This window comes from Struthio camelus, chromosome 16 (assembly GCF_040807025.1).
Source record: "Struthio camelus isolate bStrCam1 chromosome 16, bStrCam1.hap1, whole genome shotgun sequence".
In the NCBI taxonomy this organism is placed as follows: domain Eukaryota; kingdom Metazoa; phylum Chordata; class Aves; order Struthioniformes; family Struthionidae; genus Struthio; species Struthio camelus.
The window spans coordinates 16,546,579-16,568,951 of record NC_090957.1 but is presented as its reverse complement, the minus strand read 5'-3'; the positions used below and the strand labels follow the sequence as shown (position 1 = coordinate 16,568,951).

At 67.1% G+C, this 22,373-nt stretch overlaps 3 protein-coding genes across 4 annotated transcripts; all 3 read left to right on the top strand.

Moving 5' to 3' along the window:
* The first annotated feature begins 216 nt into the window (after window positions 1–216).
* SPAG5 (sperm associated antigen 5) lies at window positions 217–10,275 on the top strand. Of its 2 annotated transcripts, XM_068910120.1 has the most exons (24): window positions 230–314; window positions 628–726; window positions 979–2,531; window positions 2,660–2,852; window positions 3,366–3,485; window positions 3,594–3,686; window positions 4,062–4,196; window positions 4,525–4,644; window positions 4,922–5,014; window positions 5,282–5,416; window positions 5,640–5,733; window positions 5,994–6,087; window positions 6,216–6,297; window positions 6,583–6,716; window positions 7,044–7,209; window positions 7,367–7,553; window positions 8,050–8,121; window positions 8,303–8,426; window positions 8,721–8,832; window positions 9,160–9,240; window positions 9,342–9,485; window positions 9,684–9,758; window positions 9,863–9,943; window positions 10,095–10,275. In XM_068910120.1, the coding sequence occupies exons 1-24, from the start codon at window positions 291–293 to the stop codon at window positions 10,206–10,208; spliced, it is 4,125 nt and encodes a 1,374-aa protein (XP_068766221.1). In that variant the 5' UTR covers window positions 230–290; the 3' UTR covers window positions 10,209–10,275. The 2 variants fall into 2 exon arrangements, with proteins under 2 accessions (XP_068766222.1, XP_068766221.1); XM_068910121.1 differs by lacking the exon at window positions 628–726 and having other exon boundaries at window positions 217–314.
* A 2,431-nt stretch (window positions 10,276–12,706) lies between these two features.
* Window positions 12,707–16,771, top strand: ALDOC (aldolase, fructose-bisphosphate C). The gene is made up of 9 exons (XM_068910218.1): window positions 12,707–12,810; window positions 13,656–13,775; window positions 13,888–14,099; window positions 14,213–14,267; window positions 14,624–14,784; window positions 15,070–15,153; window positions 15,243–15,417; window positions 15,515–15,714; window positions 16,222–16,771. Exons 2-9 carry the CDS (start codon window positions 13,664–13,666, stop codon window positions 16,315–16,317), a joined length of 1,095 nt encoding a protein of 364 aa, XP_068766319.1. The 5' UTR covers window positions 12,707–12,810; window positions 13,656–13,663; the 3' UTR covers window positions 16,318–16,771.
* Window positions 16,772–17,270: 499 nt separating this feature from the next.
* PIGS (phosphatidylinositol glycan anchor biosynthesis class S) lies at window positions 17,271–22,041 on the top strand. The gene is made up of 12 exons (XM_068909472.1): window positions 17,271–17,362; window positions 17,494–17,633; window positions 17,705–17,816; window positions 18,365–18,454; window positions 18,600–18,691; window positions 19,115–19,313; window positions 19,656–19,798; window positions 19,895–20,009; window positions 20,302–20,447; window positions 20,571–20,671; window positions 21,058–21,268; window positions 21,449–22,041. Exons 1-12 carry the CDS (start codon window positions 17,323–17,325, stop codon window positions 21,722–21,724), a joined length of 1,665 nt encoding a protein of 554 aa, XP_068765573.1. The 5' UTR covers window positions 17,271–17,322; the 3' UTR covers window positions 21,725–22,041.
* The last annotated feature ends 332 nt before the right edge of the window (window positions 22,042–22,373 follow it).

Here is a 22,373-nt window from a genome sequence, read left to right as displayed (position 1 = left end):
TAGGACACGGCCGCTCCGCCCGCGGGGCCCGGCCGCGCCGTCGGCCGCCCGGTGCTCGGCGCTGTACAAACGCCTCCGCCCCGCCCCGACGCGCCGCGGGGCGGGGCTTACCCCGCGGCCCCGCCTTAGGCCCCGCCCCCGGCGCGGTGACGCGCGGGCGGCGCAGCCAATAGGAGCCGCGCGTGGTTTTCAAACGGGGCCCGGCGGCGGCGCGCGGGGAAGCGGCGGCGGCGGCGGCGGCGAGACCGAGCCGATCCGAACCGGCAGGCAGGGAGCGAGCGAGCGGGGCCATGCGAGCTGCGCAGCCGCCCGCCGTGAGTGCCCCGGCGTCCTGAGCCGGGGGTCTGTTGGGGGGGTCCCGGTCCCGGTCGGGGGGTGTCCTCCCCGGTAGGGCCCGTCCCGGAGTGGCGGTCGGCGTGGGCCCCGGCTGGGAGGGGGGTGCCGGTGCGGCGGTGGAGGGGAGGCCCCGGGAGCGGGGGTGGGGGAGCCCGGTACCGGGACGGCGGTGCCGGTGAGGCCTCGCGGTGCACGGACCCAGTACAGCCCCGTAGGGCCCCGCGGGCGGGGGGGTGCGCGGGGGCCGGGGCCCGGGCGGCCCCGGTGCCCGCGGTGACGGCCGTGTCCCAGGCGCGGCGGCCCGGGCGCGCCCCGCTGCGGGAGCTGCGGCTGCAGCCGGGCGCCGAGCGCACCTGCCTCACGCCGCTGCTCCGCCGCCTGCGGCTCAAGGTACGCGGTGCTGGGGGGGACCGGCGACACGGGGGGCAGCTGGGGGTGGGGGCGCTGCGGGGGGGGTAACAGCCGGGGGTGGCAGGGTGTGCTGGGGGACCTGGGGGAGGGGACAATGGCGGGGGGTGCTAGGGATGGTGGAGGGGACAGCTGGCGGTACTGGGGTGGGGAACTGGGGATACTGGGGGAACAGCTGGAGGGGGGTAACTGGGGAGGGGCAGTGCTGACATCCCCCTGCCCTGTGTCCTGCAGGACCATGACAGTGCCAGCCCAGGGCCATGCACCCCGGAGCCCCTCAGCAATGCCACCCCAAAGCCCCCCAGCAGCACCAGGGCCACCCTGGAGCCCCCTGGCAGCCCCACCCCGGGGCCCTGCAGCCTGGAGCCCCCCAGCAGCCCCACCCCAGAGCCTGCTGGCAGCACTGCCCCAGGGTGCTGCACCTCACAGCCCCCCGGCAGCACTAGGGCCCTGGAGCCCCCTGAGAGCACCCCCGTGGGGCCCTGCACCCCAGAGCCCCCTGGCAGTGCCACCCTGGAGCCCCCTGAGAGCACCCCCGTGGGGTCCTGCACCCCAGAGCCCCCTGGCAGTGCCACCCTGGAGCCCCCTGAGAGCACCCCCGTGGGGTCCTGCACCCCAGAGCCCCCTGGCAGTGCCACCCTGGAGCCCCCTGAGAGCACCCCCACGGGGTCCTGCACCCTAGAGCCCCCTGGCAGTGCCACCCTGGAGCCCCCTGAGAGCATCCCCATGGGGCCCTGCACCCCAGAGCCCCCTGGTAGTGCCACCCTGGAGCCCTCTGGCAGTGCCACCCTGCAGCCCCCTGAGAGCATCCCCGTGGGGTCCTGCACCCCAGAGCCCCCTGGCAGCACCAGGGCCCTGGAGCCCCCTGAGAGCATCCCCGTGGGGTCCTGCACCCCAGAGCCCCCTGGCAGCACCAGGGCCCTGGAGCCCCCTGAGAGCATCCCTGTGGGGTCCTGCACTCCAGAGCTCCCTGGCAGTGCCACCCTGGAGCCCCCTGAGAGCACCCCCACGGGGTCCTGCACCCCAGAGCCCCCTGGCAGTGCCACCCTGCAGCCCCCTGAGAGCACCCCTGCAGGCCCCTGCACCCCAGAGCTGCCTGGTAACGCCACCTCAGAGCCCCCTGGCAGCCCCTCCACAGTGTCCTGCACCCCAAGGCCCCATGGCAGGACCCCGCTGGGCTCCCCAGGCAGCACCACCCCAGCATCCTGCACCCTGGGCCCCCCCGGCACCAGCTCCACCCCACAGGAAGCCCCCTTCCACGGGTGGCGAGTGGCGCCCGCCGACCTCTCCTGCAGCCCCACGACGCCCACTGACCTCTCCTGCAGCCCCACGGCACCCGAGCCCCTGCACAGTGACGGGGATGCTGGTCCCCCACCTTGCAAAGGCTCCTCCAGGGGATCTGCGTCCCCGACCACCTCTCCGCCGGGGCAGGACCCCCCTGGGCCCTCTCCCACCAAGGCAGGTGGGTTGGAGCCTGCAGGGCCGGAGCCTGCGGCCACCTCTGTCCCCTCGCCTGAGCTGGCCCCAGGTGCCGTGTCCTGGGTGATGCCACTGGTGTGGCTGGAGAAGAGCCTCAACGCCTCGTCTCTGCTGGAGTCCCTGCGGCACAGCCTGCCCCTGCCCACGCTGCAGCAGGACGTCGGTACCAGCATCACCCCTGTGCCCGCCGTGGCCACCGGGACCTTCATGACTCCGCGGGACCTGCTGGAGAGGAGCACGAACACGTCTGCAGAAGGGCCTGCTTGTGCCAAGGACAGTGCTGCCGAAACGGACTCTCTGCTCTGGCAGTAAGTCCCTGTGCAGCAACGGAGCTGCAGGGATGCGCTGTCCCAGGGTCCCCCCCCATCGGCAGGCCACCCCACCCGCGGGGTGCCCCTGCTCCGGGCCGGGCCCTCAGGTGTTTCTCCTTCCCTAGCTGTCCCCGGGAGCAGCTGAAGTCCCTGCCGCGAGCGGAGCTGGAGGGGCGGCTGGAGAGCACCCTCATCATCATCGAGGCGCTCTCGCTGCAGCTGCGCGACTGGCAGGAGAACCAGCGGCCGCTTCCCGGCGTGGGGCCGGCGGAGCAGAGGGACGCGCTCACGCAGACGGACGTCACCCACCCCAAAGGGGTAAGGGGCTGCGCCGGGGTGACGCCGAGCGTGCGCGCCCCGAGCGGGGAGCGAGCCTCGGCGCCGCGGCGGTGCCCGCGTGTCGCCCGCAGCGCTGGCGGGGCCGCAGCTGAGTGCAGCGGGCGGTCGCGCTGGGCGCAACTGGAGCGGAAGTAAAGCGGGGCGAGCAGGGACGCGCGTGCCGGGCTGCTGCGGCAGGGGCCCGCTGCGTCACGCGCCCACCGCCGCTCCAGCTGCCTCTCCCAGTTATCGCGCCTGGCTGCGCGCAGGTCGCGCTGCTGAACCCGATGACTTTGCTGAACACGAGCCTGTTCTGGGGGGGGGAAACAGGGCAGCAGGCCTGGGGAAGATGCTATTGCCCCCGCAAAGCGGGCAGCGTTGATGCAGCCCTGGCGCGCGTGCAGGGGAAGGATGGGAGGTGTCGCGGCTGGGTAGCGCTCGCCCAAACCTCAGGGCAGAGCGGGGCTGGTGCAAAGCCTGCTCTGCTCTGCCCTGCTGCTGGATGCCCATTAGGAGGAGGAGATCTACCGCAACCTCTACGTGGAGCTGCGGAGGAAAACCGAGGCTCTGCAGCGGCAGCGGGTGGTCGAGCAGGACCTGAAGCAGGAACTGGAGCGGGCCACCGAGGGGACGGTGCGTCTCAGCGGCCAGCACCCGGGGCCTCAGTTGGGCACGTGCGGAGTTGCCCGTGCCACTCCTGGGAGCGCGGTCTGAACACCGGTGCCCTTGTCTCCTCCCCAGAGTGCCTGGGTTGAGCAGTGCCTCCTGTTTCGGGGCCTCGTCGATGCTGGTTTCCAGAGCCTGCAGGACGATCGGGGAGCCCTGGCCCGGGAGGTGAGCCCCCTTCGCAGCCTGGCACGCACGGCGCGGCAGCCTGCCTTCGCCCCGGCCCTTCGCTCTTCTCCGGGATGTCCGTGAGGACGTGGGCTGGCAGAGTTGCTGCTAGGAGCTGTGTGGCAGATGTGAACCAAAACCACCCGGACAGGCTTTGCGCAGGGGTTTTGGAGCCAGGGCTGCTGGCAGTGCCTGGAGGCCACTGAAGCAGCCTGTTCCCTGCGCCCAGGCTTGTGTTGTAGAAGTGGCCCGGTTTGGTGGCCTGGGGACATGGGCAAGGGAAGCCCTGGTTCTGCTGGTATGCGTGGCTGTAGGCTGCCACGTGCGTCTTGGAGCTGCGCTCGGCTCTTCTCAGGGCGCTCTCTTCTCTTGTAGCGTGACCAGGTGAGGTCCCTGGTGTCCCGGTGTGGGGCCGTGCTGCAGAGCGTGCCCGGCAAGCTGCGGAGCTGCCTGGAAGAGCGGGACGCCATGAGGCAGCGAGCGGACGAAGCCCTTCGAGCCAAGGAAGAGGTAGCGGGACGGCCTGCTGTGGCATTCACAGGCGGGCTCTGCTGTCCCAGGCCCCATCCCTTGGACAGGACATCCAGCATCTGCTGACTCTGGGGAGGGAAGGTCCCTCAGGTGCCACCGACACCCAGGGTGGCCCTAGCAGGCTGGATGGGCTTGTGGTTTTCAGCTCAGGGCTCAGCCGCGCTATGGCAGGAGCGAGACCCCTGGGCTCTAGCAGAGCGCGTGGGAGAGGACGGCTCCTGGCAGCTCAGCCAGCCGGTGCTGGGAGCTGCCCTTCGCAAAGCCGGGTCGTGGGTCCATGTTCAATGCTACGTTCGTCCCTCTGCAGGGAGATCGCTTTCTGGAGGCCTTCCGCTCCCACGCCAGCACCCAGATCAGCATGCGGGAGCAGAGCCTGGCCTCCCAGAGAGAGCTGGGCACGCTGCTGGCGGAGACCATCAACCAGCAGGTACCAAACAGGCACCCCTTGGTCCCTGGGGTGGCTGGAGGATCCTCGGCCTGGGCTGGGTCCCAGCTCTGCTGGTGGATCTGCCGCATGCTGGCCTTGGGTGCTGGGTGCTGTTATAAGCAACGGCCTGTGACAGGCTTGGGTCTGATGGAGAGCAGCGGTGCTGCTGCTGCAGCAGATCTGACCTCAGGGCTGGCATCTGCCTCCTGTTGCAGTTATTTGACACAAGGTGGCTACTCCATCCTGGCAGTACTGACCTTTCTCTCCTGTCCCGCAGGCATCTCTGGCTGCTGAGTCTCAGCCCTTCCGGGAATTCATAGATGTTGCTTTTGAAAGCCTGCGAGAGGAAAGGAGGGTCCTGGATGAGGAGGTGAGATGTGTCCTGGTGGTGGGCTCCAAGTGCAACCCCTTGCTTTCCCAGCAGCAAGCAGTTCAGGCTGGCACTGCTTTGCCACCCTGATGTTGTGCTCTTGGGGCTGAGATCAGTCTGGCTGGCTGGACCCATCCCTGAGCTGTGACCTATCCCTGGTCATGCAGTGGGACAGCGTGGCCTCTGGCAAGCCTGCGTGGCCATGACATCTGGGCTCTGAGGCTGTCAGAGCTGCACTCGTCCTCAGGACATCCTCTTTTCTCACAGCGTGACCAGGTGAGGTCCCTGGTGTCCCGGTGCAAGGCCATGCTGCAGAGCGTGCCTGGCAAGCTGCAGAGTTGCCTGGAGGAGCGGGACACCATGAGGCAGCAAGCGGATGAAGCTCTTCAAGCCAAGGAAGAGGTAGCGGGACAGCCTACTTCTGAACAGTGTCTGGGGGTATCTGGGACACTATTGTGCAGCTTGGCTGTCCCCACAGGGGGTGGAAGGACATGGGCATCCTTGGGGTGGGAAGGCCCCATGGGGTAGAGGGTGTGTGAACTGCTCAAAGCTTCCCTGGAGGGGTGAAGCAGTCATTGGCACAGCCAGTGCACGGGCAGTGGAGACGTGCACGATGTCTCTGCAGGCCTCCCGCCAGCTGGAGGAGACATCGGTGGCACTGCAGGACTCGGTGGCTCAGGTGGAGCAGCTGATGGTGGCCAACTCGCGCCTCAGTGCAGGTATGGGCACCTGGAGCTGGCGTGGGATGCTGGAGCTGCCCCCGTGCTGCCCTGCCCGCCCTTGTCCCTGCGGACACAGCTCTGTCAGGCTGAACTGAGCAACACGGTTGTCTTTGCGCAGCTCTGGCAACTGCAGAAAACAGCCCTCTCCCGGGCCTGGTATCCAGGTCCCTCTCGGACGCCTCCTGGGGCTGGAGGAATGGGGTTTCCTCCTTCTCCCCTTGCTTTGCTCTCAGCGCTCGTACTGTGCCTTGTTGCAGATCTGAGCAGCCAGATGAAGGAGCTGGCCAGCCTGCAGCAGGAGCGGGACGCGCTCCGGCAGGAGAACGAGGACTACAGGGAGGAGATGGCATGGTGAGTCTGAGCGTGCACCCCTGCATCCAAGGCAAAGCCCTGGGGGCGGTCCCGGTCCTGGCACCGCTCTGCCCCGAGCTGTCATACCTGCTTCAGGCCTCATTGTCACTGTGTCCTTTCGCTGCCAGGCTGGCAAGGGAGAGGGACACCCTGCAGCAGGAGCGCGATGGGCTGTGCCAGGAGCTGCGGGAGATGACAGAGTGCCGGGAGGTAGGAGCGCCTGAGGCTGACTGCGGCTATCACGTGCTCCTCGCTGAGTAATGCCGTCGTGGCCCTGCGGAAACTGTGGCAGCCAGCCAGGCGCGGGATTAGCCCTCCCGCGGGGCGAGCTCAGCGAGCGCAGTTGACATCCTGCACGTAGAGCTGCTCTCCCTCGTGCCCAGCAATGGCTCCTGGGGGGATGTTGCTCTGCTGTCCAGGCAGATTGCTGCCCCCTCGGCCGGCAGCCCCTCGGTCTCGGGTCGAGTGCTCATGGCCGTGCCCCCCACCCCACAGTTCATCGACCAGGAGAACCGCATGTCCCGCACGCAGCTGATGGAGGCGGAGGCCAAGCTGAAGTCCACGCTGGCCGTCCTGCGGGAGCGCAGCCTGCAGCACGAGGAGCTGAAGGACTCACACCAGTGCCTGCAGTATGGCCCGTGCTTACCACCTCTGCTTTAAACACCTTGATTTAGGGAAATCAAGACCCTTCTAGGGGAAGGGAGGGAGGGCATGGTTGTGTGGTCACTGCTGCTCCAGCCAAGTGCAGTTACCTAGTGGGGAAGAAGCCACAGGCAAGTCCAGCAGCTTCGTCTCCTTGTGCTGACTTAGATTGTGCACGAGACCTGCTGGCATCTAACGCTGTGGGGTTTGAGTCTCCCCTCTGAGTTGCAACGGGAGGCAGGTCTGGGAAATGTCCCTGTCCCATCCTGAGCAGGGGAAACGCTACTCCCTCTGACCCTGCTGCCCTCCCACAGGGAAGAGCAGGCTGCCCTCTGCAAGGAGCTGGAGAGCGCTAAGGCCGAGCTCCTGGACCTGCAGCTCAAGAGGGCCAAAGTCTCCCAGTGCTCTGCAGACATCGCCGAAAGCAAGATGAGGCTGCAGGACCTCGCTGACTGTCTCAGAGCTGCCCTGCAAGAGGAGGTAGAAACCCTGCCCTGGGGAGAAGGACGGGGGGGGGGGGGGGAGGCGGCGACCCGCAGCTCTATCGCGTGGCTTCCCCGAGGCCCCCCCCTTGCCAGGGCAGCGCAGAGCTGTCAAGAGCTGTGCTCCAAGACTGTGCTCTGCCTCCTCTCCAAAGGACGACAGTGCGCCATCGAGAAGCAGAGCCTGGACCCCAGCTCCCCGGACTCCGGGCTGGCGGACACCCGGCTGGCAGACACCCCGCAGCACCTGGACCCCCGCCTGTCGCACGCCAGCCTGCCGCACACCGTACCGTGCTGGGGACTCCTTCGTGGGCAGCATCTTAAAAGCAGCCTCAGGAAGAGGTGAGCTGGCACCTGCTGCTGGGGTGTCAGGAGGGGTCCCGTATGGGGATGGATATTGCTCTGGGCCTGATGGCAGCTTCTGCCCTATGCTGGGGATGTGTCCTGTTCTGGTGCTGGGTGAGGAGGGGATTCTGGTGCTCTCCCTATGTCCTTTGCTGCTGTGGATCTCATAGTTCTTTCCTTGGGGCAGCCAGGTCTCAACCCACTTTGGGTGGGGGCTGCATCTGGAGGGTGAAATCCAGCGTGATGTTCTTGCTCTGGGCTCACAGCTCACACAAAGTTGGCCATGAACTGCGGGGGTTGAAAGCACTCCTGGGTGAGCGTGGCTGGGCTCTGCACCCAGAGCGCTGTTGCTCCCCGGGGTGAGAAGTGTCTCCTCTGAGCAACCCAGGCCCTCGGGAGCCGGTCCCGGGGCTGGCTATGCGTGAGCAAGGTCTGGCTGTGCTCCATGCAGCACGCAGCACTGTGCACAACACCCCGTGCTGTCCTCCCGCAGATGCTGATGAAGCCACTGGAGGTGGGAGTGCATTTACCAGGGTCGAACCTGCCTCTACGCCAAAGCGAATAGGTATCAGCGCCCGTCACCCTTCCCTGTCCCTTTGGGCATCTGCTCCTTTGCCTCAGGCCTGCCCTGTGTTGGCTTGCCCCCGCACTGGGGGACAGCGCAGCATGCTCCCCACTGGCCTCCGTGTCCCCCTCGACCTGACTGTCCCCTCCGTGCTGCTCATGAGCCTCTGCTGTGCCCGCAGAGCCCGAGGATGGCCTGCTGGAGAGCGTGAGGGAGCTGAGGGCCACAGTCTCCGACCTCGCCGCGCTGAGCTCCCGCATCCAGGAGCTGGAGCAGAGCGAGTTTGAGGCGCTGCAGACCGAGATGTGAGTTTAGTGGGGGGCTCAAGTCGAGGGCTAGCAGCTGGCTGGGCACGGGCACGGCTGCCCCAGGCACAGCCCATCCTCGGGGCAGCTCTGTGTGGCATCTGCCCTGGCTCTCAAGGAGAGCCCATCGTCCGAGGCTCTCTCCAGCTGCTAGCTGGCTGGAATGGCAGGTTATCCTCTCCCAGGCCCCACATGGGGCTGGTGAGATATTCATGAAGGGATTTGATGCGTGGTGCCAGGCACGCTGTGCTTGGCTGGGGTCCTCATCTGTTCAGCCTCGCTGTCCTCTCCCAGCTCCAACCTGCAGCTGAGGCTGGAGATGGTGACTGCCGAGAGCCAGGAGAAGACAGATGCCCAGGCCGCCACCATTGCCAAGCTGAACAAAGCCTTGAGGGGCAAGCTACAGGTGAGCCAGTGCCAGAAGTGGGCCAGCGCTCACTCCAGGGCAGAGCCGAACTGGGACGGGCTCTGATCTAGGACACAGAGAATCTGGGTAACTGGCTCTTTCTGTGCCCCGCGGGTACTTGGGGCTGATCTAACCTCAAACACAGGAAACCCGCTCCCATGTGCTGCGGGGGCAGCCGTGCTGCTGAGCCAGGCCCTGCAGCAGGATGGCCATGTCCCCACCATGGGGCCCTGCGTGGCCCGCAGTCTGCCTGGGGCTCACCTGCCATGGGCCGGCCATTGCGGCCGGGGGGGAGCCCCAGCCTGACGCTGTTGCTTCTCTCTGCAGAATGAGAAAGAGCTGCAGGATGTTGTGAAACAGCAGGAAGAGAAGATGCTGCAACTCATTGACAAGAGTGGGGAAGTCACGGTGCGCACGAGGCCCCAAAAGGGGCAGGGAGCTGGGTCGAGCCCCCTGTGCAGGTAGGTGCTGGCCGCGGGGCCCTCCTCAGTGTCTCCTCTCTCCTCCAGAGGCTGAAGGGAGAAGTCTCCCAGCTGAAGCGTTCGCTCCAGCGTGCCGAGACGGAGGCCAAGGTGCTGTGGGAGGAACTGCGAGGGCAGGAGCCCAAGGTGGACGCCGCCTGCGTCCAGGAGCGAGTGCTGCTGCGGCAGGAGGTGAGGCCGTGGGGCTGCCGGCGCAAGGGCTCCTGGGCTCGCTGATGGAGCGAGCGTGGGAAGGGGTCTGTGCTGGGCCGTGCTCCTCGAGCTGGCGCAAGGACCAGGCGGGTCGGGCAAGCAGCTCCCCAATCAGCACCAGGTAGCAGGCAGCCTCCCCCCTGGGCGCGCTCTCAGCTGCGCTCACCCTGTTTGTAGGTGGACAAACTGCGGCTGCTGCTCCTGGAGAAAGAGGATGAAAACTCACTGCTCTCAAACAAGTACCTGGAGCAGGTACGGGGGAACGTTGGGGGGCTGCGGTGGGTGGTGCTAGTCTCCTGTCTGGGCTGGTTCCTGCCCTCTCCAGGCAGGCTCCTGATGGGCATCTCCCGCTGCAGATTCGAGCCCTGGAGCTGAGGCTCTGCCATGCTCAGAAGGGGCTGAGGAGCCACGAGGAGATGCAGGAGAAGATGAGAGAGGTGAGGTGGCAGCCGGTGGGCATGGATGTCTCAATCTGGGGCAGCCAGGTTGCACTCTGTCCCCTTCTCCGTCCCAACTCTGCCTGTGGTCAGCACTAACCCAACCCTTGTCTCAAGCCCCGTCCATCACTAACACTGCTGTCGTCCCTAGGTCCTGTCATCCATCCCCGACGTGGCAGCAGGCTGCCAGGAGCACCACAGCCTGCTCCGCTACCTGGGCCTGAAGCCGGCCAGCAGCAGCAGGGACTCTGTGGACCTGCTATAGCCCGTAGTGTGAAGTGTTCCTGTTCTTAATGATGTCATTATTTATTGAGTAAAGTTTGTTAACCTTTGCCCTGCCTGCTTGCTGGACATGGAGGAAGCTCTGGGCACCCTGAGGGTGGGGACAGCCGTGGGACTGGTGCGCCAGGCAGGCCAGCAGCGGCAACCGGTCCTCAGCTGCCTGCACCGGCCCGTCCTGCTCGGCACCCATCACGGGGCTGCGGGCACGGCCCCAGGGCAGCACCGACTCAGCTCCGGTGCCTTGTCCCTTCCGCCTCGTGTTGGCTGGGGACCCAACACCCTGCCCGTGCTGCCTTGGCCTGAACCAAGCCTGCCCTCAATCAGGCGCCGCCTTCCCCGGGCACCGGCAACCCGCGCGCCTGGCCTGACCCAGCTTCCCTGCCCGGGGGCCCCTGCTCCTCCTCCTGTCCTAGATTCCCTCTGTGCCCTGCTTTGGGGCAGGGGCATGGGCGGAGGGGAGCGGCAGAGGTCTCATCCTGCAGCCCAGGGCAGGGCAGGCGCCTGCGGCAGGAGGCCAGCCTGCTGCGGCCCGCGGGGCTCCCAGTTGCAGCGAGTGCTGCCTGCCCGGAGCTGGGAGCTCTGCCAGCACCCGCTCAGCGCCCGCTGCTGTGGCCGGGGCTCCCCGTGGGGCTCCTGGGCTCCCCTAGCCTTGCCTGCCGCCTCCTCCTCCACCGGGGCAGCTCCTGCAGGATCCCCCTCCCACCGTTCCCGGCCCCAAGGATGCTCCCTGGGGCCGCGCTCCTGTCTGGTGCGGGGGCTGCGCAGCACCTCCCTCTGCTGCTGCCCAAAATAGCTGCCTTCCAACAAGTGCTCTGGTTTTTAATGGCCTGTTTCTCCTGCAGGCTGTGCAGGGCAGAAGGATCACCTTCCCCTGCCCTCCGCCGCACCCCGGCGCTGGGCGCGTGCCCCGGCTCGCAGCCCCGGGCCTGGCAAACAAACCAGCACCTCTCTTTACCCAGGCACCTTTATTTACCTGCCGCGCCAGCTGCCCGGGAGGGATGTGGCACTGCTCCCCTGGTGCTGCCTCCCCCTGAGCCCCTGCTGGCATCGGGGTTGATGCAGCCCCTGCCATCACCCCCCGCGGCGAGGGGCTGGCTGCGGGCACCCCTGCACTGAGCCCCGGCTCTGGGATTAGGCGGGGAGAAGCGTCCTGGATTAGGGCCACGCGCAGCGGGGCCGTGCTGAGCCCTCCTTTTGCGGCACGGGGACTCAGCGGGACAACGGGCGGCTCAGTGGAGCTCAGCCTTGGCAGCTGCCTGTGCCAGCCCCGTGGGGCGAGCTGGGACGCTGCTATTGTCCCTGCACCAGCTCCGGGCGGCTCTGGCAGCGGGGCAGGTTGCCCTCGGGTGCCCCCACCCTGCCCTGCTCCTGGGGGCTGGGGCTCTTTATGGCTGGGCTCAGCCCCTGGCTCTTGGCAGCAGAGGGGACAAAGCCGATGTCCCTGGCATAGCAGCTGGGGGGGTGGTGTGGGGAGGCCCCAGCCCAGGAGTGCCACAGTGGTGTCCCTAGTACTGGAGCTGGGGGGTGGCAATGGGGTCCCTGGCCCAGGGGTTTCACAATTGGGGTCCCCAGGAACAGCAGGGACTGGTGGTGGGGTGGCACAGGGGACCCTTACCTGTGGCAGGGTGGTCCCTGGCCTGAGAGCACCCCTCCTGGGATCCCCTGCAGCAGCCGGGGGGGTTGGCAGTGGGATGGTGCAGCAGGGTCCCCAACTGCGGGGGGAGGTGGCAAGGGGGTAGTGTGGTGGGGTCCCCAACAGCAGGAGGAGATGGCAAGGGGGTGGTGCAGCAGTGCCTGGCCCAGCAGTGTCACAGTAGGATCCCCAGCAGCGGGTGGCAATGGGGTCCTTGCCCAGGCTGGGGTGTCATGGGAGTCCCTGCCTGGAGCGGGGGGTGGCAGAGGGGTGCCATAGGAGTCCCTTTCCGGAGCTGGGGTGGCCAGGGGGGTCCCCACCTGAGGTTTGGGGTGGCAGGGGATTTCACGGGGGGTCCCTTCCCGGGGCTGAGGTGCCGAGGGGGTGTCAGGGGGGTCCCTGCCCACGGCTGGGGTGTCATGAGAGGGTCCCTGCCCGGGGCTGGGGTGCCAGTGGGGTGTCAGGGGGGTCCCTGATGCGAGTTGGGGGTGCTGGGGAGGGTGTCACGGGGCTCCCTGCCTGGGGCTGGGGTGGCAAGGGGGTGTCACAGGAGTCCCTGCCTAGGGCTGGGGATAGTGGGGAGGTGTCACGGAGGTCCCTGCCTGGGGTTTGGGGGTGGCAGGGGGTGCCACGGGGGTCCTTACCCAGGGCTGGGGCGTCACGAGGGGGTCCCAGCCCGGGGCTGGGGTGCCAGTGGGGTGTCGGGGGGGATCCGTGATGGGGACTGGGGGTGTCGGGGGTGGGGGGGGTGCCAGGGGCTCCCTACCGCAGGCTGTGGGGCCGGGGCCGGGCGGGGGGGCCGAGCGGGGCGGGTGCCGCCCCCCGGCCCGCCCCGGCCCGCCCCGCCGGTCACGTAGCTCTGCGGCACCGCAGCGCATTTACCGCGGGGCCGGAGCGCGCAGCCCGCAGTCCGCGCCCGCCGCCGCCGCCGCCGCCGCCGCCGCCCTGCACGGTAAGGGGGAGCCGCGCGGCGGCCGGGGGCGCGGGCTGGCGGCCCCGACGGGGCGGCCGGCCGGGCTGGGGGGGCGCCGGGGCGGCCGCAGCCCCACGGACCGCGAGGGCGCCGGGGACGCGCTGCTGCGCCCTGAGCCCAGGCAGGGTCCCCCCCGCCACCCCGGGGCCATCGCCGTCTCCGCAGCATCCTCGTCCCCGCGGCATCCCGTTCCTGGGGCATCCCCGGCTCTTGGGGGGGGGGGGGCACCATCTCCCGGGGGTCACCTTCCCCGGGGCATCGCCAGCCCTGGGGCGTCACCCTGGCCATGCTCCAGGGTCCCCCTACGGGGCCATGCGCCCCCCCTATGTTTGGCTGTCCCCAGCATATCGTGGTCTCCAGGGTGTCACCTTGGCCAGGGCATCCCCATCCTCCAGGGCATCCCCATCCTCCAGGGCATCGCCATCTCAGGGTATCGCTGCCCCCCAGGTATCGCATCCGCCACCGGCTCGCCCTCCGCGGGGCATCGCCGTCCCCGAGGCTGCCGGTCTCCCTCCGGAGCGGGGCCGTCTCAAGATGGCTGGGCTGGGGGCGGGCGAGCAGGCAGCAAAATGGCTGGGAGCTCCCCGGCCTCCTCCACGAGGCCGTGCCCGTGCCTGTGCCTGAGCGGCGGCGGCGGTGGGCCGTGCGGGCAGGCGCCACTTACGTAACGCAGCCCAGCCCGGGGCTGGCCGGGCCGCGCGCCCGGGTCTGGGCCGCGGCGAGGGTTCCCGGCCCCCGCGGCCCGCCAGGATGCGGGCGCGTGGCGGGGAGCGGGACCGGCTTGCCGTGGCCGCCGCGCGTGACTCGGCACCGTCTCGGCGCAGGCCCCACCATGACGCACCAGTACCCCGCGCTGACGGCCGAGCAGAAGAAGGAGCTGTCGGACATCGCCCTGCGCATCGTGGCCCCGGGCAAGGGCATCCTGGCCGCCGATGAGTCCGTAGGTCAGTTGGGAGCCACCGTCCCTCCGGCCGGTGCTATCCCCTGCTTTTTCCCTGAAATCGGCCACCGCGTGCCTGCCCGGCCGGGGGGCTCACGGGGGTGTCGCTGCCGCAGGGAGCATGGCCAAGCGCCTCAACCAGATCGGGGTGGAGAACACGGAGGAGAACCGCCGGCTGTACCGCCAGGTCCTCTTCAGCGCCGACAGCCGGGTGAAGAAGTGCATCGGTGGCGTCATCTTCTTCCACGAGACCATGTACCAGAAGGCTGATGACGGGACCCCCTTCGTCCAGATGATCAAGGACAAGGGCATCGTTGTGGGCATTAAGGTGCGTGGCAGGACCCCGGCACGCCGGCTGTTTGCAGCTAGCTGTGGGGTGGGGGGGACGCCGCAGTGGGGGCTCGGTGGAGGCTCAGCACCACCTTCCCCTTCCCTTTACAGGTGGACAAGGGTGTCGTGCCCCTGGCTGGGACGGATGGCGAAACCACGACTCAGGGTACGTGGCATGGGAGGGTTGGGGTGCCGGGCTTGGGGTGCCAGGTTTGGGGGTGCTGGGTTTGGGGTGCCAGGTTTGGAGTGCTCAGTTTGAGGTGTGGGGTTTGGAGGTGACAAGTCTGGAGGTGCTGGCTTTGGGGTGCTAGGTTTGGGGATGCTGGGTCTGGAGGTGCCAGGTCTGGAGGTACTGGGTTTGGGGTGCTGGGTTTGGGGTGTGGGGTCTGGAGGTGCCGGCTTTGGGGTGCCAGGTTTGGGGATGCTGGGTCTGGAGGTGCCAGGTCTGAAGGTGCAGGGTTTGGGGATGTGCGGTTTGGGGATGCCAGGTTTGGGATGCCACACTGACGGGCCACCCCACAGGCCTGGATGGATTGTCCGAGCGCTGTGCCCAGTACAAGAAGGACGGCGCCGACTTTGCCAAGTGGCGCTGCGTGCTGAAAATCAGCGACAACACCCCCTCCACCCTTGCCATCATGGAGAACGCCAACGTGCTGGCCCGCTATGCCAGCATCTGCCAGCAGGTACGTGCCCAGGCTGGTGTCCAGGGGGCCAGGCTGGGACCCACAAGGTTGGGCATCACCCCATGAAGATGGGCATCACCCCATGGGGACAGGCATTGCCCGTGACACCGGGCATTGCCCCATGGGTTTGGGCATCACCAATGGGGTTGGGCGTTGTCACGGGGTTGAGCATTACCCCATGGGCCTGGGCATCACCCCCCGGGGCCAGGCATCACCCCACAGGGCCCCACAGCCAGGGTGATGCCCGGGACCCTCCCCATGATGGCATCACCTGGTGCCTTGCAGAACGGCATCGTGCCCATTGTGGAGCCAGAGATCTTGCCAGACGGTGACCATGACCTCAAGCGGTGCCAGTATGTGACGGAGAAGGTGAGTGACGCAGCGTGGTGGTCACTGGGGCGGGCGCTGGACAGTGCTGCATGACGCCAGGGGCCTCCCTGCTGCCTGTGTCCCCCCAGGTACTGGCAGCCGTGTACAAGGCACTGAGCGACCACCACGTCTACCTGGAGGGGACCCTACTGAAGCCCAACATGGTGACCCCTGGGCACTCCTGCCCCACTAAGTACAGCCCCGAGGAGATTGCTATGGCCACCGTCACTGCCCTGCGTCGCACCGTCCCCCCAGCTGTCCCAGGTACTGGGATGTGGTGGGGATGGCGGGCAATGGACCATGGCCCCATTTCAGGGGGCTCTGGCACGGCCCCCCACCGCTGAAACCCCGCTCTCCGCAGGCGTCACCTTCCTCTCTGGAGGCCAGAGCGAAGAGGAGGCCTCCATCAACCTCAACGCCATCAACACATGCCCGCTGGCCCGGCCCTGGGCCCTCACCTTCTCCTATGGGCGGGCGCTGCAGGCCTCGGCGCTCAGCGCCTGGCGCGGACAGCGGGACAACGCCAGCGCCGCCACCGAGGAGTTTGTCAAGCGTGCTGAGGTAATGGGGTGGCCCTGCAGCCGCCGGCTACGGGGATGGGTCCTCGTGGGAAGGGGGACACCCAAGGGCTGTGTCCCCATGGGATGGAGGACACTGAGGGCCACGTCCGATGGGGTGATGGAGGATGCCAACGGCTATGTTCCCAAGGGATGGAGGACACTGAGGGCCACGTCCGATGGGGTAATGGGGGACACCAAAGGCTGTGTGCCCATGGGATGGAGGACACTGATTGCTGTGTCCTATGGGGTGATGGGTGTCCAAGGGCTGTGTGCCCATGGGATGGGGGACACCAAGGGCTATGTCCCTGCCAGACAGGGGTCACCTAGGACCATGTCCCCATGGGACGGGGAATGCTGAGGCCGTGTCCCTCAGAGTGATGGGAGACACTGAGGGCCACATGCCACAGAGCGATGGGGGACACCGAGGGCTGCGTCCCTGCAGGACGGGGACATCGAGGGCCGTACCCCGCGGGGGGCCGGGAGCCACTGACAGGTTTCTCTCCTGCAGGTGAACGGGCTGGCGGCGCTGGGCAAGTACGAGGGCAGCGGGGACGAGTCGGGCGCCGCCGGGCAGTCCCTCTACGTGGCCAACCACGCGTACTGAGCGCCGGCCTGGGGCCCCCAGCCCACCCCGGCCCCCGCTCCGGCCCCCCGCCCTCGCCACCGCTCACACCCCGCTTCCACCCCTAGCCGCCGACGGGAGCCGCCACGCGGGGAGGGGAAAGGGAGCGCGCCCCGCGGGCCGGCCCCATGCCGCCGTGTCCGCGGATGACGTGGAGGGGGCCGGGGCTCCCCAGACGCCCGGCCCCTGGAGGGTGCCGGCCGGACGCCCCCTTTGGCAGGGGGCTCCGGCGAGGCGGGAGGCGGGAGGCCCGGCCGCGTGGGGGGCAGGAGGGGAGGCCTGGGGGTGCCCCTGCCCTGCCGTAGCTTTGCAGTCCCGGTGGCTGCCGCCTGCTCGGGGGCGCCGCGGCCCGGGGAGCCCCTGCCGCCTGTGTTGTGTTCTGCGTGTGCACCCCGTGTACCAAATAGGCTAACAACAAATAAACGATAGAGACAGCGCCGCACGTCTGCTTCCTCCGTCGCCGTGGGGGACCCCAGGAATGCGCCCCCTCCCTCCCTGGGCTGCTCCATTCCTCAGGGGACCACCATGCAGCCCAGCCCCGCCACGTGTCATGCTCGCCCGTGCAATGAGTTGTGCCTGGCCTCAGCCCACCGGCACCCATTACGGGGCTCTAGGGCTGGCCGAGCTCCTCCTCCCATGGGGTGGGCAAGGAGCCCCCCCCCCCAGGCCGGTCTCTGTCCCTCTTCCCGTTCCCACTCGCTCCGCCCCGCCGCGGTGCTCGGCGCTGCGCAGGCGCCCCCCGCACCCCCTGCCGCCCGCGCGGCCGCGCCTCCGTCCCGCCTGTCCCTCCGAGGCACCCGTATGGGCGGTGCAGCCAAAGCCCGCCCCCTCGAGGCGGGCAGCGAGCTCTGACTGGCTCTACGGGCCGCCTATCTGCGCAGCTGCGCACCAGCCTCTGCGCCCATTGGCTGCTCTGGAGACCGGGAGCTCTGAAAGGCTGAGCTGGGGGCAGGCCCCGCCCTTCGCGAGCCGGGTCAGGAAGTGAGAATGGCGGCGGCGGCGGCGGCAGCGGCGGCGGATGAAGCAGGTACCGGCGGGTCCCGGGCACCCGGTCACCGCCCCTCCGTGGCCTGTCCGCCGCCGTTCCCCTCCTCCCCCCGCCCCTCCGGGACCCGCCCGTCCGGGGCCGGTGCCCGGTGCTCAAACGTGTCCCCGCAGAGAAGGCGCGGGGCCGGCGGGCCGCCCTGTCCTTCGCGGCCATCGCCGTGGTGCTGGGGCTGCCGCTGTGGTGGAGGACCACGGAGACGTACCGCGCCGCCCTGCCCTACGCCGACATCGCCGCGCTGGGCGAGCTGCCGGTGAGCGCCGGGGGCCGGGCCGGGCTGGGCGGCCGGGCGGCCGGGCGCCGCGGGTAACGCGCTGTGCTCAGTTCCAGCTGGCTGTGCCCGTCGCCGTGGTCTTCTCCCCCGGGTCGCTGCCCGAGGACCTGCCGAGGCCGCTGCCGTTCAGGGAGACGCAGGAGAAGGAGACGCTCTTGAACCGTAAGAGCTTCCTCCGTCCGCCCCTGCTCTGCTGGCTCCGTCCTGGGCAGCCTCGTCCTCCACCTGGGTGCCCCGTGGCTCCTGCTCTTCCCCCGGGAGGCTGGAGCCTGCCCGGCCAGCCCAGAGCTCCCTGGACCGTAGCAACGACTCCAAATCCACCAGCATCGTTCTGTCTTGGTTGCCAAAGCTGGCAGCTGTGGGCAGCAGTGGGGGCAGTGAGGTCCCTGGGGCACCGCTGGAACGTGATCTGCTCTGCTGCCCAGGGAGGAGGCTCTTGGGGTGCTGCAGAAGCAGAGCAGTGAGCTAGAGAGGGGCTGGAAACCAGGGGAGATGGTGGGATGAGCTCTGACCAGCTGGGGGCTGTCCTGCCTGCCAGCACGGACCAGCACCTTGCTGGCTGCAGCCATCTGAGGCTTAGAGCTGGCACCCAAGGAGCCTTGTGGCACGTGCCCCTCTGGGGCTGTACCTTGTCCCTTTTAGCACCCTGCTCTCAGGATTGGCCTGGAGGCTGGGACTAGCAGGGTCACTCAGACTTTCTTCCCTGACAGCAAGAACCAGCATCACATCCCGCTATGAGATAGTGTATCGGAGCACCACAGCTCAGGAGGAGGCAGCCCTGGATGCAGTTACTGCACAAGGTATCAGGATGAGGTGTCTGTGTCTGCTGCCTAAACCCAGCTGAGGAGACAGGCTCAGCAGGGGACTCACCTTTGCTGCCCCTTGGGGTGGGGCTGAGTGTTAGAGCGAGATTCCCAAGCCTGCTAATGCCTCCCTCTTCCTCAGAGGCCGATGCTGCTCTGCACCCACTGCAGGACACCTCGCTGGGCTCTCTGACCATATACGTGATCCCTGAAACCTCCTCGCTCCTGCCTCAGGTAGAGCATCTGCTGAAGGTGGCAGGGGCACCCTTCGGTGCCAGCCTTTGAGTTCCAGCTGTCCCTGTGGGATACAGTGGTTTGTGCTGCTGCTCTGGGGCCCGAGGGTGAATCTCGGGCAATTTGACATACACAGCTACCCTGGAGGGAGTCCTGGGTCCTTCATGCTTGATCTGATGTGGCCTCAGGCTCTGAGATGTAGAAGATTTTGTTAGAAACCCTCACAGGTCACAGGGAGAAAGAGGGACTGTTGGGGTTGGGGAGGAAAGTGGCACTTCATCTCTTGCAGGCACCCTGGTCTGGCTGTCTGAGGGGAGAGATCTGTCCCTGGGTTGTCACAGGTGGCCTCGGGCTGTTCTCTGGTATGCTGGCAGGGCAAGGAGCTGGGCCTGCTCCCGCCCCTCACCGCTGCCCCTTCCCCAGGGTGTCGGTGTGTATGTGGGGAAGCACCGCGGCGCCCTGGTGAGGGCCGGGGAGGGCCTGGCTGCCCTCCGCACCCGCCTCCAGCAGGTCACCCAGGTCATGTCCTTCACGGCCAGCTCCATCACTGCTGCTCTCTCGGACCGCGTGCCCACCAGCCAGCTTGGTCCCGACGCCCGTCGACACTTCAAGTCCAGCCTGGGTACGGGCGTGTGGCATGTGCCCCCAAGCCCTGTTCCCTGTCCCGGAGGGAAGGCCAGCTGGCTTGGGGAGGGGGATACCATCCCTGCCCTGCTGGGAGCATCCCTGGGTGTCTTCTGGGGTAACACCTATGGGGTCCTCCCTTTTCTGTGGCTCTGGGCCAGGATCCATGCTGTGATCAGGGCATGCTGGGACACCAGAGTGTTGGCCTGTGTCAGGGAGGGCCAAGAAGTGAGCTGAACCCTGCCGGCTCTCAGGAGCTCTGTGATGGCGATGTGCCTGGCCTCAGAGTCGCCAGGTGAGTTGCCATGCCAGTGCCTCAGAGGCTCTCGGTGCTGGGCAGGGTATGAGATCACCTTCAGCCTGCTGAACCCCGACCCCAAGTCTCATGCTGTGCACTGGGACATCGAGGGTGCCGTGAACCACTACGTGCAGCCCTTCCTGGACAAACTGAGCTTCGTGGCCAACTTCTCTGTTGACTCTCAGGTGAGGGCTGGGAGAGGTGATGGGGAGAGCCCAGCCTTGGTTTCCTCGGGTGTCCCAGGTTGCACTTCACCAGCAACGTCTGTTGCATCCCTGCAGATCCTGTACTACGCTGTCCTTGGGGTGACGCCGCGTTTTGACAAGGAGTCCTCCAGCTTCCTCCTGAGCGCGCACAGCCTCCCGCATGTCATCAACCCTGTGGAGGCCAGGCTGGGTGAGCACTGCACTCCTGGCCTGGCTCTCACAGGATCAGGGTCAGCTGAGGGAGGGACAGCCCTGCATGTGGCCTGTGCCCTTCCCTCCCAGCAGCCCTGTGCTCTGTCAGTCCCGGACAGGAGCAAGGGTGTCTGAGACCCACTGGGTGGGGAGCTCTGCTTGGGGCTTGCTGTTTAAGGTGCTGCTATGAGGAGCAGTGCTGGGCTCCGCCCTGGTCCTGAGCATGAGTGGTCTGCTCTCCCTGTCCCTGCGGGCCAGAGGGGGGCTTTGACTCTGATTCTTTGCTGCAGGCTCCAGTGCTGCCTCGCTCTACCCTGTGCTGAACTTCCTGCTGTATGTGCCGGAGCGCTCTCACTCCCCTCTCTACATCCAGGACAAGGACGGAGCCCTGGTGGGCACCAATGCCTTCCACAGCCCGCGCTGGGGCGGCATCATGGTATGGGGCAATGTGCTGGCAGCCCTCTGAGGTGGCTGCTGCCTCTTTGTGCCCGTGGCAAGTGCTGGCAGCACTGCTAGCCCTGTGGCTCTGGTCGTGCCTGGCTGATGTTCACTCTTGCAGGTGTACAACGTGGAAGGCCCTGTTCCCCCGCAGGCCTCGTTCCCGCTACACGTGGAGGTGGACATGGTGCGAGTGATGGAGGTTTTCCTGGCCCAGCTCCGGTGAGGATGTGCTGTTCCCTCCCCAGGCTTGTCTGTGCTCTCCTCCCGAGGCACGTGTGAATCGGTGTGGATCAGAGCAGGCTGTACCTATGCCAGAGGCCAGCAGCTCGCTCAGCCCTCTGTTGGGCTCTGGGGGCTGAGGGTGGTTTTTTGTGGCCTCTGAGGTGCTGACCATGAGCCACCATCACTCCTTAGTCAGGGATGCTGATGCATCTCCTGTCTCTTGGTGTGGGAAGCTCATCTTGTCCTGCCCCGCATGGAGGAGGCTGTCAGTCCTGGGCTGAATCCTGCTAGGGCTGAATGCCCCAGAGAAGGGGAAGATGGAGGGAGCGCGTGCAGGACTGTGGGGCTGTGGCATGGGCTGGGACCTTCTCCTCTGCTCCCAGGTTACTGTTTGGGATATCTCGGGAGGTGGTGCCCCCAGAGTTCCTGCTGGAGAGCCCAGGAAATGAGGGGCTGGCTGACTGGGAGCTGGACCGCCTGCTCTGGGCCCGCACTGTGGAGAACATTGCCACTGTGTCCACCACCTTGACCTCGCTGGCCCAGCTGCTGGACAAAATTGGGAACATTGTCATCAAAGACGATGTTGCCTCTGAGGTAGGTGTTGGGGCAATCTGAGCCAGGGAGTGGAAAGAGCCAGACAGTGCTAGCTGCTGTTGCTGGGATGACACCCAAGCCTGTCAGTGCATGAGGACCCCCCCAGAATTGTTTGCCTGGTGCCTGGCAGCTCCCCTGTGTCCCTAGCCCAGGAGGACCAGCTGTGCTGTTCCCATACAGGTGTACCGAGCGGTGGCTGCAGTGCAAAATGCCATGGCGGAGCTGGCCACAGGCCGCCTGCACACAGCCTTCCAGGCCAGCAAGGAGGCCGTCACCTCCTCGGAGCGGGCCTTCTTCGACCCCTCCCTCCTCCATCTCCTCTACTTTCCTGACGATCAGAAGTTTGCCATCTACATCCCGCTCTTCCTGCCCATGGCTGTGCCCATCCTCTTGTCCCTGGCCAAGATCTTCCGGGAGGCCAAGCAGCGCAAGAAGGAGCCTACCAAGATGGACTGAGCCCATTCCTGCAGTGCCCTCCTTTAGGGCTGAGGCTTTCCCAACCATGTGGAGCATCTTATCGTGGACCCACGGCGCAGGCATGCGTGGCAGAACTGTGTCAGAGTCGGGCCTTGGCCTGGCAGCTCGTCTCAGGTCTCCTGTGGCTGAGATGCAGGAGGAGAAGCTGCTTTGAGGGGTGGGAGATGCGCTTGGGGTCCTGTGCCCTCTAGCCCGTGCTGCTTGTGCCCTGGGCTGAGACTGAAGGGGAAGGGGGCTCCCTGCATGCACCCCTTTGCAGCAAGCTGCTGTCCAATAAAGAAAAACCCTGGCTGGGCTGGGCCTGGTGTGGGGCTGTACAAACCTCCTCTCCTGCCTCCCTGGGCTGGGGTCTGGCTTAGTCCCCAGCGAGCAGCTTGGTCCCCTTCTGTGTGCCCATTACACTGTCACCCCCAGGCTCCAGAGGGATAGCTCTGCTTTATGGAGTCCAGCTCCTCAGTTATGGGTATTTAGCCCAAGACATGTGGCGTGGCAGTTATGGGGTCTATGCATTATAGGTGTTTGGCCCAAAGCTCTTGGGGGATGCTTCTGGCTGGGTGGGCTCTGGCTCCTGTGTTACAGGTATTTGGTCTCAGCCTCCTGGGGTGGCTATTTATGGGGTCTGGTTCCT

Bases quoted from the DNA above. Each gene is read 5' to 3' on its own strand.
- SPAG5 (XM_068910120.1), top strand. From the start codon at position 291: ATGCGAGCTGCGCAGCCGCCCGCC. The intron at 727-978 runs GTACGCGGTGCT...TGTGTCCTGCAG, and splicing joins TCCGCCGCCTGCGGCTCAAG to GACCATGACAGTGCCAGCCC. The intron at 7,210-7,366 runs GTAGAAACCCTG...TCCTCTCCAAAG, and splicing joins GAGCTGCCCTGCAAGAGGAG to GACGACAGTGCGCCATCGAG.
- PIGS (XM_068909472.1), top strand. From the start codon at position 17,323: ATGGCGGCGGCGGCGGCGGCAGCGGCGGCGGATGAAGCAG. The intron at 18,692-19,114 runs GTAGAGCATCTG...CCCCTTCCCCAG, and splicing joins CCTCCTCGCTCCTGCCTCAG to GGTGTCGGTGTGTATGTGGG. The intron at 20,672-21,057 runs GTGAGGATGTGC...CTCTGCTCCCAG, and splicing joins GTTTTCCTGGCCCAGCTCCG to GTTACTGTTTGGGATATCTC.
- ALDOC (XM_068910218.1), top strand. From the start codon at position 13,664: ATGACGCACCAGTACCCCGCGCTGACGGCCGAGCAGAAGAAGGAGCTG. The intron at 14,268-14,623 runs GTACGTGGCATG...GCCACCCCACAG, and splicing joins TGGCGAAACCACGACTCAGG to GCCTGGATGGATTGTCCGAG. The intron at 14,785-15,069 runs GTACGTGCCCAG...GGTGCCTTGCAG, and splicing joins ATGCCAGCATCTGCCAGCAG to AACGGCATCGTGCCCATTGT.